Here is a 13328-nt window from a genome sequence, read left to right as displayed (position 1 = left end):
AAAGAGCACAAAAGAAAACCAAGAGTGGGAAAGATAAGATAAAACCAGCAGTATTGTATGTAAAATGCATGGTGTAAGGTCCTATGGTTTGCTAGGGATAAGTCACAAATATGATTCTAAGCTTTCTAGCAACCAAGGAAAATTGCAACCAATCAATAGCAAGTGGAGTAAGTGTTCTGGCTGAGCTGGAACTGGGACGTGAATAGACCAGCTTGCGGGGTTGGATGCCACTTTCCCAAATCTCTTCCATGAGCCTCTAAAAGAGTAACAAAATGTTTAGAACACTTAAATAGGTGTCTTTTTATCCTCCAATTTTCATGGGGCCCGTGAACCCCGTGAGAAAGAACTCTGAACCTTGTCCTCAATTAGGGTTTATATATATGCAGATATATTTAAGGGACAAGGGACACCCAAAGGAAACTGGATTGCACGGAGAGAAAGTGAGCATCTTAGAGAAAATCACCCCAAGTGGAGGAGGGCAGAGAGAGGCCGGTCTCAGCAGAGTTCTAGGAGTCAGAAGAGCTCAGAGGGTGGTTCTGAGTACTGTCTGGTACTGCCTGCAGATGGAGATGCCCCTTCACCCCCACCCCACCAGGTTTTCTAGTGCCTTAGAATCCTGGGTAAGAAGGGACTATTATAAAAATGAAAGAGCTCTATCACTAGGGGCCCAACCAACTTTCCTGTGGGATCCCCCTCCAAAAATATTATATAAGAATTCAGAATCAGATGTCTTCAGATTTTGAAGTTTAGTGTATATACTATGTATTACTTAACACCCCAGCAGCTTCTGGGGCAGCTCACTATAAACTGAAGCATTAATTTTTTTTTTAAAGAAAATCATATGAATATCCATGTCATGTAAGGTAAATAAAGACTGCATTTTGCCTCATATCAGTTCAAGTCAGAGTTGCCATTAAAGCAGCCTTTTTCCCCCCCCAGAATAAAACGTATTTATTGAAGGAAATTGGAAAACAAAGAAAAAATATAAAAATCACCTATAATTTCACCAGCCATAGATAACCACTTTTCTGTTTTATTTCTGAATACATATTTATATATTTTATATCATATATAATATAATTATATTATTAATATATTTATTTATATAGACATGTATATGGTGTAGTTCCCCTATCTGAAAGTAGAGCATTCTTATGAAACTTTTCATAAGCCGAAATGTCATAAAGCAAAGAAGCAATTACCCTAGGACACATCTTGCTAACAGGTGCACAAAATAAATCGAGATAAAGCACAGATGCTCACAGACACAGTTCAAAGTTATGGCAGCCTGATGCTGAGATGCTGAGTATAGTTCCTAGAGAAGGAACTTGGCGGTGCTTGATGTGTGCATTTCCTCTGTAATGGCTTGCTGCAGAACTAACGCTAAACACTATTTTTACTTTTCGCCTTTTTTTGTAAAAATGAAAATCCTCTTTGGATTTCTTTTGGTTAGCGGAAAAAGATACTCACGTAGGTCTTTCATAAAAGCAAAGTTGCATACAGCGAACTTTCTAAAAGCAGGGACTAGATAGATAGATGTATACCCATTTTGTAAAATTGGGATCATTCTTCACTTCCATTTCATCCTACTTTGTTATGTGATTTTTCATGTCACATTTATGTGAATCTCAGTTTTCAAAGTTTATTTGGACCTTAAAATGTGGATAAGAGGTTGAGGGCAGAGGAAGAGGTAAGAGGTGGAGATCCAGAGGGCAGAGGAGACAGTGCTGCAGGCAGCAGCAGCGATAGAGGCAGTCAGAGCCACGATGAGGTTCAAGGGTAGGCGGGTACCAAAGAGAGAGGAGCCTCACTTGGCAGATACTGACTCTCAGGAAGTTCTTGGCCTGAGTGTGAGCAGTGGTCCATGGGCAGAATGGGGGTTGTCAGTTAGGGAAGTCAGCAGCTTGGAAGCAGAGACACGAGAAGGCTGCCAGTGGTGTAGGAGACATTGGGTGGAACACCACCAATGTGTGGTGGGCAGCAGCTCTGTAGAGCACCTGAGCCTGGAGACCAGCAGACTTTAGAGCAGGGGACTGGCAGGGAGTAGTTCTGATTGCATGTAGGAAACTGCCTCCCTCTCCTTCTGGACATGTGGCAAGACTTAGGAAAAGGATCAGGCTAAGGTCCTGCTCCTGATGAGACCAGGATTGTTAATCCAACAGACTAAAGGGCAAACTATTAGCTAGACTCCCAACCCAGTGTGGCTTTAGATAGTGGTGTGTGGGAGCCAGCTTACACTGGCTCATGAGAGCCAGTTGTTAAACTTTCAGGGAATTTTGCAAGCCAGTTGTTAAACAGAGTCATTATTTAAAAAGTAAATTATATAGACTTACAAATAAATATAACAAAAACAAAGGTAATTATTGCTCAAGACTCATCATATTCTATTTATGTTGCTACATTTTACTATTATGTATAGCCTAAAGGTTGTTAACATGTATCTGTTTGGTGGAAATGCTATATAATGAAATGCTGCTATGCATCTCTTTCCAACTCTACCTTCAGTGATATTATATTGGCCATAGTGAGAGGAGTATTTATACCAAGGAAATTAGCACATGTTACAAATCTATCAGCTTTTTCCACCAGGAAGCTGGTTGTTAAACATTTACCAGCATACCACTGGGCTTAGGGAGGCATAACATGCATGTTAATATCCTTGGGTAATTCCAGAAATGTCTGTGGAGGGAAACTGGACTTCCTGATTGTAAAGGACTTGGGGAATCATGATTTAGGGTCTTAATAAAATCATGACTTTATTTGTACTTACTGACAGGAAAACCTGGGCCAGACTAGTGCTCAGAGGAACCCAACTATCACTGTGCTGAGACCAGAAAGATGTCCCTATGGAGTGTCCTCAAAGAAGGCACTTTGGAACACAGTGAACAGCAGCCTCATGATTCCTTTTAGCACAGACTTTCATAGGGATGTTTTATATGCCTCTTGATATTGGTCAATAGCCAATATGGTGTGAAAGTGAATAGGTTTAGGTAGCAAAGTGTGAAGGTTGTGATAGTGATATATAGCTCTTTGCTGCCTTGACTAATCCAGGATAGCTTATAAATGAATGAATCAACATTCATCAGGCTGTGCTTCCATGAATATGATTCCTCTTAATCAAGTCTTTAATAGTCTTAAATGGTAGTAAGTTCTAAATTTTACTAGATATACCTTGAGGGCAGCCATTCTGTATATCAAATGTCATAGACTTTTGTAGTCAGCTTAGTTCAAGGATACTGAGACAGCAGACAAGGACACATGCATCAGTAGGAGGCCACCCCTGTCAGTACAGAGTCAGACCTGGTATACACCTAGGCAGGGCCAAGAATTTTGCTTAGGATTTACTTTTGGTTTCATTTCAATACACATATGAGAGAATAATCAAGCACCAGAGTGATCAGCTAAGCCATAAGGCATGTCCTCAGTCATTTTAGCCCCCCAAATTATAAAGCCAGGTATAACCAAATGCCTCTTCCCCTGCCCTTGGCCAAAACCCTCCCCCTTCCCCCACTTCTGACACCCCCAACTCTCTCTCTCTCTGTCTCTGTCTCTGTCTCTCTCTCTCTCTCAGTGAAACATTGTCTCTTAAGGAAACTCTCTGGTATATGCTTCAAGATAAAATGATCACAAAATAAATGCCTAGGTTAGTGTGGGGTTTCTGTCCAGACCGGCTGCACCATGTCGAAGGTTTCCTTTAAGATCACACTGACGCTGGACCCGCAGCTGCCGTACAAAGTACTCAGTGTTCCTGAAAGTACACCTTTTACAGCAGTCTTAAAGTTTGCAGCAGAAGAATTTAAAGTTCCTGCAGCAACAGGTGCAATTATTACCAATGATGGAATAGGAATAAATCTTGCACAGACTGCTGGAAATGGTTTTCTAAAGCACGGTTCAGAACTGGGAATAATTCCTAGAGATTGTGTCGGAAGTTGTTAATATCTGCTGCTTGGAACATAAAATCCCCTTCCAGAATAAATATTGGTATTGTTATTGTTGTAAAATTGGAGCCAGGCATTTGAAATCCTATGAAGACACCAATAGTTGATGAAGTAATGAAAGGTGACTCTCTGTCCCTTCTTGTTATTCACACTCTTCATGTGAAAAGGGGACGCTTCTCTGTTGAGGGTGTCATCACCAGAGAAGATCACATTACTACCTCACAGCACACACAGGTAGTTCATTGGGGGTAAATGGATTATCCACCTGTGTCTTATAACTGGAGGATGCTTCTGATCATTCTTTCTGAGAACATTTGGAAAATTAAAATTTACTGAATCTTCCTATTTGTCTTTGAGTTAAAAATGTAAAAAAGATTATCAATCCGTATGTGGCAGTTTGCTTGATAGCATCTGACTTGCAGACACAAAAATAGTTGAATTCTTCATTATATATCGTTTATGATAAAGGATCACATCAATGAATAACTATCTTTTTATCATTTAGCTTGTTTTAAAGTTTCAAACTTCTTGAGTTCTTATAAATTTTAATTTAAAATTCAAAGAGCCAAAAATTGAATTTTTGATCTAGCCCCTTATGTGTAACATTGGTATCCCACGCCAAAGAGTTTAATTGAGACTAAAGTAGAAGCATCAGTTGCTGAATTATGCATTCCTTTATTGATCTCTTTTTAAAAAACCTTTAAAACAGGAATCCTAATATCCTAGAATATTAGGATAATATTTCTAAATAACGTTCAGGGAGAAAGTATTGTTGTAAAGAAGATGTGATGTTCACAACAGAGCTCAAGCAAATGCTAACTGAAATGCTCACTAGTTCTACTTACTGAAGACCCAACATTTAAGGAAGTGTTAAGATTAGTTACTAGAATGAATAAGAAGCTAGGAAAGGAAGATGGGGAAGCCCAGATGACCAGGCTTCTAGTAAGAAGGAAAGAAACAAAAATGAAGGGGAGCAGAAAGCTGTAACAGAGTGTCACAGAAAAGGCCAAACTGGACAGACAAAACTGCAGAGGCTATGTTGGGAAGAACTGAAAGGAAAATAAAATACTTGACATTGTTATAAGGAGCAGAAGGCAATCAGAGAAAGCAAAGCATAGGCCTTGTCAACATACAGATTTCAAAATTCCCCGTAGGGAATCTAAAGAATGATATGCATAAGGGAAGATTTTGTTTGCCCTTAGAGAGGACATCAATATCTGTGCACATCCTGAAAGGTGAAATGAAGGCTCGTAGTGATTGAAAACCAGTGCTTGACTTGCTGTATTCTAGATGGTAAGCTCTCTGTAGGCAGGCCTGGTGTCTGTTTTTCTCTTTCTAGGCCTGGAAATGTAGGCTTTCAATGAATATGTGTAGAATTATTCATGAATAAAGTATTTCTAAGACCAATTTTTATCTAAGTGTGCATAGGTTCTAGGTTCATTGGGAAAAAAAATAATGCGACAGAATCAGTATCCGAAGGGTAATATTGGTTAAGTTTAATGAAGTAACTAGATATTGTTCATATATTTGACAAATGAACAGCAGGATTCTGAATTGTAAAGGGAAAAAAAACTTGTGCTGAGGTAGTATGTTGCTAATGTTTGGGGAATTTTTTATTTTTATAAACAAAGTCTGATGCTTAAAGACTCCCGGTCTTTAACAACATTAAGCCTCAGTTAACCAGAAATTTATGAATACCCATTTTTTGTTTTATTTAGATATCCCCCATTCTGTTTCTAGCACAAAATTCTGCCTGATTTGTTACATTAATAAGTTTTATGATGTCTTGTACCATAATTTGTTTAATATTTTTTTCTTTGGTTGGAAAATTTTATTGCAGTAAGTTCTTAAAAAATATTTTCTTAAAGAACTAGACATTTTGTTATTAAATAAATGTGATCTGTAACTTCTTTGTGCAGAATGTTTTGAAGTGTTTTATTTAGTTTAAATGCTTTATTGGTACATAATTAATATCTTGTGAAAATACATTTTCTTATACCATAAAAAAAATAAAATAAAATAAATGCCTAGTAATTGAAGGAGTTAACTGTACAACTTAACTATAAGACAATTAAAGTTGGATGGGCAGCTATCACAAAGGATGACTAATTTTTGAAGAGTTGATCTGTGGCTCTTCTTTTTTTTTTTTTTTTTCCTTGTAATTAGATTACAGGGCTGTCTATTTAGGTCACTCCCTAGTTTGTTACAATAAAACCATGTCATCTACCTATATGAGATTGTTTCTCTTTCAGTGCTCTCCTATCTTGCTCATTCAAAGATATTCAAGAAATAACTCAATGTGTTTGTTGGTGAAGAAAAGTACACCAAATGGGAAAGTTTGTTTCAAATAAAACAGTTTAAATGTTTTGTTTCTAATGACAGTGGCTCTCCTCATATAGTATATCCAAATTATGTTTGTCACCTTTTCAATTGGAGAAGGTTTGCTTCTGAATGGTTTCAAAAGTCTCTGTTTCAGTTGGCTTTGGTAAATAAAACAAACAAAGGGTTATTAAGTTTTTTAATGTAGTTATAAAATGAGTGGCTCTCCCCTAAGACCACATTAAAATTAATGGCATGTATCTCCTAAAACTAAAACTAGATGTGTCTGTGAGCTGTGAAAAATATTTATTGGAGTGACATCAACCCTAATAGACCCTTTTATATAGGAAACACTGGTTAAATAGAATATTTTTCAGTTATTCAAATCTTGATTCAAACCAAATCTAGTCTACTATAAATACATTCTTAATTGAAATACCCTAATGTTACTTGTTATCTGAGGACATCTTATAGTGAACAGACCTCCAAAGCAAAGTGAATAATGAATTGTTTCACTATTTATGAAATATTTAGTATGTTTGATTCTGTACTGAAGAAAACATGATCTTCCCAACTTTCAAGTGGTTTAATGGCTATTTGGGAAAATGACCACAAAATGCTTTGGATAGTGGGAAAAGCATTGGCTTGAAGGTAGGAGACCAACATAGCTGAATACCCTTAAACAAATCTGTCTTTCTGAACCTTGGCTTCATTACCTACAAAATTAGTTGCATTAATGATCTCCAAAGTTTCTTCCAGCTCTAACAAGTCTTTGATCCTAGGACACACAAATGAAACCCAGAATGTAACATAATATTGTACAGGCTGTCCCCAACTTAGGAACTGGATCAACTCCAAAAGGTCAATTGTTTGGAACACAGAATATATTTTCCCACAGAGACTGTGGTACAAGTGGTGGTTAAATCCTAGATCCGTCTGCAAAATCAATTTAATCCTTAATGTAACTGTAGAAGAGTATCCATGGTAATATGGACTCTAAACACCAATTACGTATAACAGAGTTTATGGGAAAAGCCATTGAGGATTCCAATTTGGCATGGCAGAAAACATCTATCAGTGTTTTCCACTACCTGAAGCAATAGGCATGAAGCAATTCTAGTTCTAATTTGCAGGCAGACCTGGGCCCCAAATGGTAAACAAAGCCTGGACTGACACCATGGAGAGTGAGGTAGGCTCTGACACCTCTGATCTCATAAGGGGGGCAGGGGTGGGGTGGCTGAGGACAGTTCATGGTGTCTGGAGTTTTGGTTGCCAGGAAGGAGTTGGCTCCAAACCAAAGGATAGGGAATGTAAGGGCAGGAGGCAAAAAAGGGAGTGAACATGTATGTGCTGGAAACTTTTAAGAGAAAAGATACAATTACTTTTGATCTCACTCCCTTTGTGGTTGAGGAAGTTGAGGTCTAGGAAGGGTACATTGCACTGACTTAATAGCAAAACTAGGACTTGAATCTAGACCTAATGATTCTTAGCCCAGATCCCTCCCCTCCCCTCTCCCCCTCCCCTCTGATTTTGACTTGAAAGCCGTCATGCTGTGCAAGAACCTACTCTTTTCATCCGCCTCTCTTTCCTGCACAAGAATCCCTAGAACCCTTTACCCCCACCGCATCCTTATCCTATTTTTCATCCTCTGGTCTTCCAGGGCAGTCTGGTCAACGATCAGCACAGCAGTGTTCTGTTTTGCCCATATGTGGTTTAACAGTGCCACCAGCTCAAAGAATGACTTTCTAGTTGCCAAAAAGAAGCCCCTCAGACTCCTCTCCAGGTTGGCACAAACCACCCAGAGAATGAGACTGAGTAATCCCAAACTCTAGTGACCTTGGGTTACTTCTAGTAGTGATGTTTCTGTTAAGACAGAACCCAACTTGGCTGGGAGAGCCAGTGTCCCAATGTCCAGGTGACAGGCATTGCTCCTTTGTCAGAAAGAAGGCTTCTGGCAGGAGGTTCCTAAGTGTACCATGTGCTGGGAATTTTTACTGACTATCACATTTAATCCCTCTAAAAATCCTGTGAGGTCAGTATTTTCCCTTTCATAGATGTGGGAATGAAGACTCAAAAGCCTTCAGCTTGCTGTGAGTCACCACGTTGGTCTGATTTCTGAGCCCTGGCTGGAAAAGGCAGGCAACGCAACTTAGAGATCGGGGCTGGTTCGGTGGACCAGCTCTGAGACACTGTTGTGAGAGGAAGTGGGAAGTGAGGAGAAGGGTGGGCCCTGGCAGTGGCTGTAATCTGCTTTGATGGCAGGGATAGCTTGCTCAAAGCAGGATGGGAGTGGGCAGAAGCTGGGTGATTTCTCAGTAGGGCAGGTACTTCTGGAATGAGAGGGAAGGAGGGTTCATTCACACCTACAGCCAGGGGGAGGGTGGGGAATGCCTGCCCCACACACCTGAGAGGGCTCCCGGGCCAGGCCAACAGTCCCACTTATGCAACCCTGATTTGTCCATATTTTATGCCAGGCCTGCAGGAGTAGTGCTCAGGAGTGTGGTTCAGATTCTGAGCTTTTTAGAATTCCTGAGGGAGAGGACAGTGAGGTCAGGTAAGGCCATAATACAAGTGGTGCAGCTAAGGGGGCTTGAGCTGGGTTGTGAAGCATTGTGGGGTTTACATCAGTGCCTCTCACATAAAGTGTCTGTGTGTTTGTTGTCAGAATCATCTAGGGAACTTTTGGAAAATACCAATGTTTGATTTCCCCTCCTCCCCTTAGGAAGTCCTATCTAATTCTCAGCATTGGGAGTAGAGGAGTAGATATTTTGAAACAATGCTCTAGGGAATTCTGATAGGGACCCATGCATCCCTCCTCCATTTTTCACTGGCATAGATCTCAAAAGATAAAGCAAAACATAACAAAGAGACGCTCAGATAGGAGAGCCAGGGGAGGGCTCTTTGGGTGAAGGGATTGTTTCTGGTGAAGTTTGCAAAAGTATAAGGAGCCTGGAATGCCTGGGGCAGAGGGTGTACACAGGGAGTGGTAGGAAATAGGGTGGGGTGATTAAGATGAGCAGTCAAGGAGGAACTGGAGTGCTGGGCAGGAGAGTTTAAACCTGATGCTGTTTGAAACAGGAAACTGTTCATGTATTCTCATTCAGTGATTATCTATTGAACACCTACTCTGTGCCAGGCACTGTGTTATGTGCTGGGGATACAGCAGAGAACAAAATAAAGTTTTTGCTCATCAAGTTTGTATTCTGGTAGAGGAACTGTAGGGTGATCAATCCATCCCAGTTTGCCTGGGACTTTCTGTTTTCTGATTTTTTGGGGGGGGGGGGTTAACATTTTATTATTTTTTTTAAATTTATTTATTTACTTATTTTTGGCTGTGTCAGGTCTTGGTTGCGGCACGCAGGATCTTTCGTTGCAGCGCGCAGGTTTCTCTCTAGTTGTGACGTGTGGGCTCAGTAGCCCCGTGGCATGTGGGATCTTAGTTCCCTGACCAGGGATCGAACCCACATCCCCTGCATTGGAAGGTGGATTCTTAACCACTGGACCGCCAGGGAAGTCCCAACTTTCTGCGGTTTTAACACTGAAAGTGCCTTGGCCCAGGAACCCCCTGGGCAAAGCAGAATAGTTGGTTTCCTAGGAGGTGGAATGTGCATGCGTCCCTGTGTAATACTAGGGGTCATAAAGAAACATAAAGCAGGGTAAGAAGTTGGGGATAAAGAAAAATGCTTTTTTAGAGGGGGTGGTCAGGGAGGATCTCTGAGAACATGATAAATGAGTAGCCATCTGAATAAAATGAGAGTGAGGGCCATGTAATATCTCAGAGTAGGTTGGTGAGGGGTGATTATTTCTAGCAGAGAGAAATACCGTGTAAAGGCCCTGAGGTGGAAACATGCTTGACATAGATGAAGAATAGCCTTGGCAGAGAGGTTGAGAGAAGGAGTCAGAAGCAGAGAAGGTCCCAAGAGAGTGAGCCGTGCCAGGGACACTGGATTATATTTAGTGTGATGGGAGCCCATGGAGGGCTGAGAACAGAGGCATGACCTAATCCCTCAGAAGGTGGGGAAAACAAGAGTGGGAACAGGAAGACCATTTAGGAAGCAACTTCATTAGGAAGTCTTGAAGAGTTCCTTCTCAAAAGGTTTGATCAGAGAAAGAGCAGGATACAATGCCATTCAAGTAAATGAGCCTGGGCAGGATTGGGCTGACCCAGGCTGTCCTACGGTGATGACATTGGGAATGGAAATGTGGAAACATCTAGAACTGTCTTGGAGACGGGGTTAATAGAAGTTGGCGGTACAGGATCTACAGGGGGGTGAAGGAGGGTGATGATTCCAAGCTAGTATTCCACACACTAGTTTTCCTAGTTTGAATTTCTCCCTCAATTGTCCTGATCCAAACGTCATGGCTCATGAAGTTTTCTACTAGAATGAGGAAGATTCCATGGTAGGGTCGCAAGAGCAGGAACTTGGGGTCATACATTCCAGGGCACACACCGTGGCTCCATCACAGACAAGCCATGCCCCTCAGACAGCTCATCTAAACTCTGGGGCTCTCAGTATCCCTGCCAGTAGAATAGGAATCATACTGCCTGGCAGAGCTGGGAGCACTAAATGAAGTAACACTCATAGAGGACCTAGTTCAGAACATGCTGAGCCGTCAGTCTGGGTTCATTCTCTCCCTCTGTTTGCACCCTGGGAGTTCAGTGTGTGTGCCTACACATTTTCAGAAGTTATGAGTACTCTATATGTCATTTTATGCTCTTTGGCCCGCTTTCCCTCTCCCCCAGCCTGCTTATTCCATACACACATTTCTCTGCGTTGGTGGAGTACACACTCTGGTCATTTGGTTCTTCTTCTTCCTCTTCACTGGTTCTGCCTATGTTCAGATGTTCCTTTCCTTTCATTGGGACAGTTTTAGAAACCTCCCAACTGGTCCTCCCATCCTCCAGCCTATACTCTTATATCCTTCAGGCCACATCATCTTCAGTGTAAAATCTCAACACCTGAGCAGGTCTTGCATAGTCCACGTTGCCTCTGCCTACTTTTCTGTAAACTCTGCTCCCTGATTTACCCCCATCTTTGGCCCCACCCTCCATCCTCCACCCCTGACAAGTCTACTGTTTTATTCCTTGTGCTCCCATGGTAGTTTGTACCTACTGATACTTATCTCCCATTATTTGTGTATAAAAAGAGCAAGGTATTTGGTGCAGGGGTTCAGAGCTCAGTCTCTGGAGCCACCCAACCTCCATCCTAATCCCAGCCCTGTTACTTATCAGTTGGGCCTAATGATTAGGGATTAATTAAGTAAACGATGATACTTCCTTAAACTGGAATGCCATGACCTTGAGCAAGCTATTTCATCGTTGTGCTTCAGGGACAATAATAATATCCACCTCACAGGGTTGTCGTGAGTATTAAGAGTTAATACATCTGGGCTTCCCTGGTGGCACAGTGGTTAAAAACCTGCCTGCCAACACAGGGGACACAGGTTTGAGCCCTGGTCAGGGAAGATCCCACATGCCACAGAGCAACTAAGCCCATGGGCCACAACTACTGAAGCCCGCACGCTTAGAGCCCGTGCTCCGCAACAAGAGTAGCCACCGCAATGAGAAGCCCTCGCATGGCAACCAAGAGTAGCCCCTGCTTGCCGCAACTAGAGAAAGCCCGCGTGCAACAACGAAGACCCAATGCAGACCCAACCAGGGCTCAAACCCAGGTCCCCTGCATTGGCAGGCGGATTCTTAACCACTACGCCACCGAGGAAGCCCTTAATTTGCATTTCTAACAAGCCTCTCCATTTTTCCAGATAGTGATTTACTACATTTATAATCAGATGTGCAAACTTCTGGTTCATTTTCCTTAATTACTTCCGGAATACAGTTGGATATTACTTACGGAATACAGTTGGATACATACATATTTGGATCTATATATTTATATCAATTTTTATCAATATATTTTGGATGGGAAGATCCTGTTTATATATATTGAGCACATGTATTTTCTTCATTCTGTGTTTTCCTTTAAGTATATATTTTGTGTTCTGATGTGTTTTGCTTATTTGAACTCATCTATTTTGTCTCTACCAAAAGCATCCATTGAGTAAAATAGTAGACTGTTGGAGCTTGGAAGAACTTTAATGTCATGGTCCTTATCCTTTTTATAGATGAGGAATCTGTGGGTCCAACAAATAACTCGAATCCTATAAACCAATAAGAAGAAAGGCAACCCAATTTTTAAAATGGGCAAAAGATTTGAAGAAGCATTTCATAGAAAAGATTGTCCAAATGTCCAGTAAGTGTCTGAAAAAGTACTCAACATCATTAGTCACCAGGGAAATGCAAGTGAAAACCACAATGAGATACCAACTCATACTCTTTATTTATTTTATTTATTTATTTATTTACTTTTGGCTGCATTGGGTCTTTGTTGCTGTGCGCAGGCTTTCTCTAGTTGCGATGAGCAGGGGCTACTCTTCATTGCTGGGAGCAGGCTTCTTATTGCGGTGGCTTCTCTTGTTGTGCAGCATGGGCTCTAGGCCTGCGGGCTTTAGTAGTTGTGGCACGCGGGCTCAGTAGTTGTGGCTTGCGGGCTCCAGAGTGCAGGCTCAGTAGTTGTGGCACATGCACAGGCTTAGTTGCTCTGCGGCATGTGGGATCTTCCTGGACCAGGGCTCAAACCCGTGTCCCTTGCATTGGCAGGCAGATTCTTAACCACTGCGCCACCAGGGAAGTCCCCAACTCATACTCTTTAAGATAGTTAAAATTTAAAAGATTTGAAATTATCGAGTGAAGGTATGTTTTGGAACTCTCGCACATTGCTCTTGGGAATGTAAATTTGGTAGAATTGGTTTGGAAAACTGGCACATTTATAAAAGCCAGATCTAAGGCTACCCTATGACTTAGCAATTCCACTCCTAGGTATATACCCAACAGAAATTGGTGCGTGTGATCACTAAAAGACACGAACAAAATGTTCATGACAGTTTATTTTTAATAACCAAAATTTGAAAACAAACTAAATATCCTTCAACAGGAGAAGTGATAAATAAATTGTAGTGTATTCACATGGTGGAATTTTGTACAGCAAAAACAGACAAAACAACAATCTACTG

The 13328-nt window shown here is 41.2% G+C and overlaps 1 protein-coding gene and 1 long non-coding RNA gene across 8 annotated transcripts in view; both read left to right on the top strand.

Annotated features, from left to right (window-relative positions):
• LOC133074749 (uncharacterized) overlaps nucleotides 1–13328 on the top strand; it is a 118136-nt gene that overhangs the window by 1899 nt on the left and 102909 nt on the right. The window lies entirely within an intron of this gene.
• Nucleotides 3666–3936, top strand: LOC133105355 (ubiquitin-fold modifier 1-like). The gene has a single exon (XM_061211345.1). It carries the CDS (start codon nucleotides 3679–3681, stop codon nucleotides 3934–3936), a length of 258 nt encoding a protein of 85 aa, XP_061067328.1. The 5' UTR covers nucleotides 3666–3678.

This window comes from Eubalaena glacialis, chromosome 14 (assembly GCF_028564815.1).
Source record: "Eubalaena glacialis isolate mEubGla1 chromosome 14, mEubGla1.1.hap2.+ XY, whole genome shotgun sequence".
Lineage (NCBI taxonomy): Eukaryota > Metazoa > Chordata > Mammalia > Artiodactyla > Balaenidae > Eubalaena > Eubalaena glacialis.
The sequence above is the reverse complement of the archived record's forward strand: the minus strand, read 5'-3'. Positions and strand labels throughout refer to the sequence as shown.

Coding starts and splice junctions, on each gene's coding strand:
- LOC133105355 (XM_061211345.1), top strand. CDS start 3,679: ATGTCGAAGGTTTCCTTTAAGATCACACTGACGCTGGACCCGCAGCTG.